Source organism: Trichinella spiralis, assembly GCF_000181795.1.
Source record: "Trichinella spiralis strain ISS 195 chromosome Unknown Scfld5817, whole genome shotgun sequence".
Taxonomy (NCBI): Eukaryota; Metazoa; Nematoda; class Enoplea; order Trichinellida; family Trichinellidae; genus Trichinella; species Trichinella spiralis.
The window spans coordinates 150-3,004 of NW_003532756.1; the positions used below are offsets into that span (position 1 = coordinate 150).

At 39.9% G+C, this 2,855-nt stretch overlaps 1 protein-coding gene across 1 annotated transcript; it reads right to left on the reverse strand.

Moving 5' to 3' along the window:
• Window positions 1-398: 398 nt before the first annotated feature.
• Tsp_13404 (hypothetical protein) lies at window positions 399-2,682 on the reverse strand. Its single transcript, XM_003366549.1, has 4 exons — window positions 2,477-2,682; window positions 2,230-2,414; window positions 885-2,173; window positions 399-473 (listed from the first exon to the last, which is right to left on the reverse strand). The coding sequence occupies exons 1-4, from the start codon at window positions 2,680-2,682 to the stop codon at window positions 399-401; spliced, it is 1,755 nt and encodes a 584-aa protein (XP_003366597.1).
• Between the last annotated feature and the right edge of the window lie 173 nt (window positions 2,683-2,855).

A 2,855-nucleotide genomic window follows, 5' to 3' on the forward strand; every position in this document is an offset into this window, starting at 1 on the left:
TTTCATGCGTGGCTTTGCCATTGGCTTAATTATCCGACGTAGCTTAGCATTGGAAAAATTAATTTTAAGAAATGAAAAAGATTTCTTTTGAATAATTCTGAATTATTAGAGAATTTTCCAAAAATGAGAAAGAAGTAAATGAAAATGATCTACGGTTAGAAAATACCGTATATTTCAAAAAGCAAACAAATCACTAAATAATACCCATTTATTTTCCCCCTTATTCTAATTGATTGTTAATTCATTTACTTACCTATAGAAAACAAATGTACATTTAAGTCAGATGTAGAAGGACATTTTCCAAACTATCACTTTCATCCACGTTCAGTAAAGCTTTTCAACGTCTTCTAAAAGTCAACTTTTTGAGATTAACTGCAATAACCGATTTTTAAATAAAGTTACATTCGATAAATAATATCAGAAACGAAGAATAAGCCATATTGCAAAATGTAGAATTTCGTTAAACAGCAGCACTGAATACTTCCAGTATATTGTATGTTTTAAATAGTATTTTTCTTAGATTTGTGTGAATATAAGTTCATGTTAGAATTGACGAACATTATAAATACAGATACGCACAGAATTATTATACATCATCCAAATGCACATGAATAGGTGGTAGTAAGTAGATGGATTGTTCCAGTTATATAACATGATAAAAAAATGCAAGTTAGCAGCAATGTAAGTTTACTCCAAAGTTGCAACAGTAAATAAATGGATCATCCGATATTTCGACGAAAGAGAAGTGCGATGATTGAAAGAAAGAATTTAATTAAACTTTTGAAATTGCATGGAATAAAAATGACAAAACAACTGTCGACACAGGAAAAAGTAAGTTGAATGCCTCTTCAAACAGCGGATATGTAAGCTGGACTAACTTTTACCTCCTTTTTGACAATTTCAAAATCGTTCAACATATCGGCCAGTTGTTCTGAAGGTGACACTGGTCGTCGATCATCTGTGCTCAATGGCACATTTCCTGATTCTGCTGTATCACTGTCAGTGGAAGTGAGCTGCTTTTGCTTTTGCTGTTGCTCTTCCCGCAACTGGTCGAGTTGGTTCAACGCAAAGCTCAAATTTTCATAAGTATGACTAGCCAACGTGCATTCCAACCGTCCAGTATCGTTCATGTAAGTGTGGTCAGCTTTGCTTTTCACCTGCGATGACAATAATCGCTTGTTGTTGTTGTTGTTGGTAACAATTTCATTGGCTTTGTTGCTGCTGCTTTTATTTTCCGTTACAGTCAACAAATTCGGCAATGGCTCATGCCGACTGTCGCTTCCAGACCAGCTGCTGAATTTCGTATCCGAACTTGAGGCATCAGTTATAACTGGTGACACGCTCAGTGCGCTGTCTCTGTTCTCGGCATTTTCGTGGACATTTTCATCTTTGGACATGATCATCAGTTGGCAAGCTTCCAACATTGAATTTTGGCCAAACAACAACAACGGCGGTGATCCTCCAACTTGCTGTTGATTGTTGCAGTCAACGGTTCGCTTTGTGCCAACGTTGTTGTTGTTGTTGTCGTGGTCGTGGTCGTCGAACGTTCCATTTGCAACCTTTGCAGCACCAGCACCGTTGTGGAGCTGCAGCTCGGCAGAAATGTTGTGCAAATTCAGCTGCTTGGTTCGATGGAGCTGATTGTGTCTGGAAAAATCCTGAGCCATCATTCGCCTGCTGTAGTGATTGGTCGCGTGGGCGCCGTTGAACAGACACTCCGAACTGCTGCTTACGAATCGGCTCAAACGTCGCCGGGCGTGGACTTTGCTGCTGCGACCGAAACCGTCGAACGGCGCCTCTTGTTCAAACCGAGTCGAATAACGGTGACTGGCGAACCGATGATCGGCACGCTGCCTTCTGCATACGGCCATTTCACTGTCCATCCAGATGCTGTGGCGATTTTTCCAAGGTTCATCGTAGCCACCGCGAGCTTGCTTCTTCAATCGGTTCGCCCACATCTGATTGTACGGATCCGAAGCCGATGCTCTGACATACTGCAAATCGGGGACCCAATCACCAAAAGCTACATTATCAACCGGCACTGTGATCCTGTTGTTGTTACTGCTAGTCAATTCGCTTTGTCGTGCTGAGTCGGCTTGTTGACTACAACTGCTAGCCAACTTTTTCTCTTTCGATCGTCCAAACAGCCTCTTCCACAGACTGGTCTTTTCACCTAAATTGTAAAAATTCTAATCATACATACCATTTATCATTTTCAAAAACACATACCGGCATTCTGCTTGTTGTTAATTGGTTTTTGTTTCGTCGTTACAGTTTGCACTCTATGACATTGGCCGGCAGCGTTTTGATTTGCCTGTGCAATTGCTGCTTTACCAACAACTGGTGGTCTATAAGCTGGTCCTGCTACAATGCTATTGCCCGTTTGGCATTCTTTTGAACAAGTTTCAGTTGTTCTAAAAGAAACATATACATATACATATACATATACAACAATCGATCAATTCTCAGCTTGTACCTCAACGTTCGAGGTATTTTACGTGCATAATGACCACCAGCACCACCAACTGCATTCGTGTCTTCGGCATTCCAAAAATATGGATTATTTCCCATACAGAAAGCAGGATTCGTAAGTTGCACAAACGGTGTCGAAATAAAATAATGATTGCCCATACAATACAGTCGACCCTGAGCCATAAGACCACCAATGGCGGCGTAAATCATATCCTAAATCAAAGCAAAATATTAGAATATAACAAATTCCCTCTTTTATAAAGCCTAATTTTGAATCGAACTTGAATCTGAATGAAAAATAAACCAGATGACAGTGTTTGCTCACCAATTCTTGAAGGAAAAAAAAAAGAAACCAATTCAATGCTAAATTAACAGGCTGCAGC

Bases quoted from the DNA above. Each gene is read 5' to 3' on its own strand.
- Tsp_13404 (XM_003366549.1), bottom strand. From the start codon at position 2,682: ATGATTTACGCCGCCATTGGTGGTCTTATGGCTCAGGGTCGACTGTAT. The intron at 2,415-2,476 runs GTACAAGCTGAG...TGTTTCTTTTAG, and splicing joins AAAATACCTCGAACGTTGAG to AACAACTGAAACTTGTTCAA. The intron at 474-884 runs GTAAAAGTTAGT...GGAAGTATTCAG, and splicing joins TTGAAATTGTCAAAAAGGAG to TGCTGCTGTTTAACGAAATT.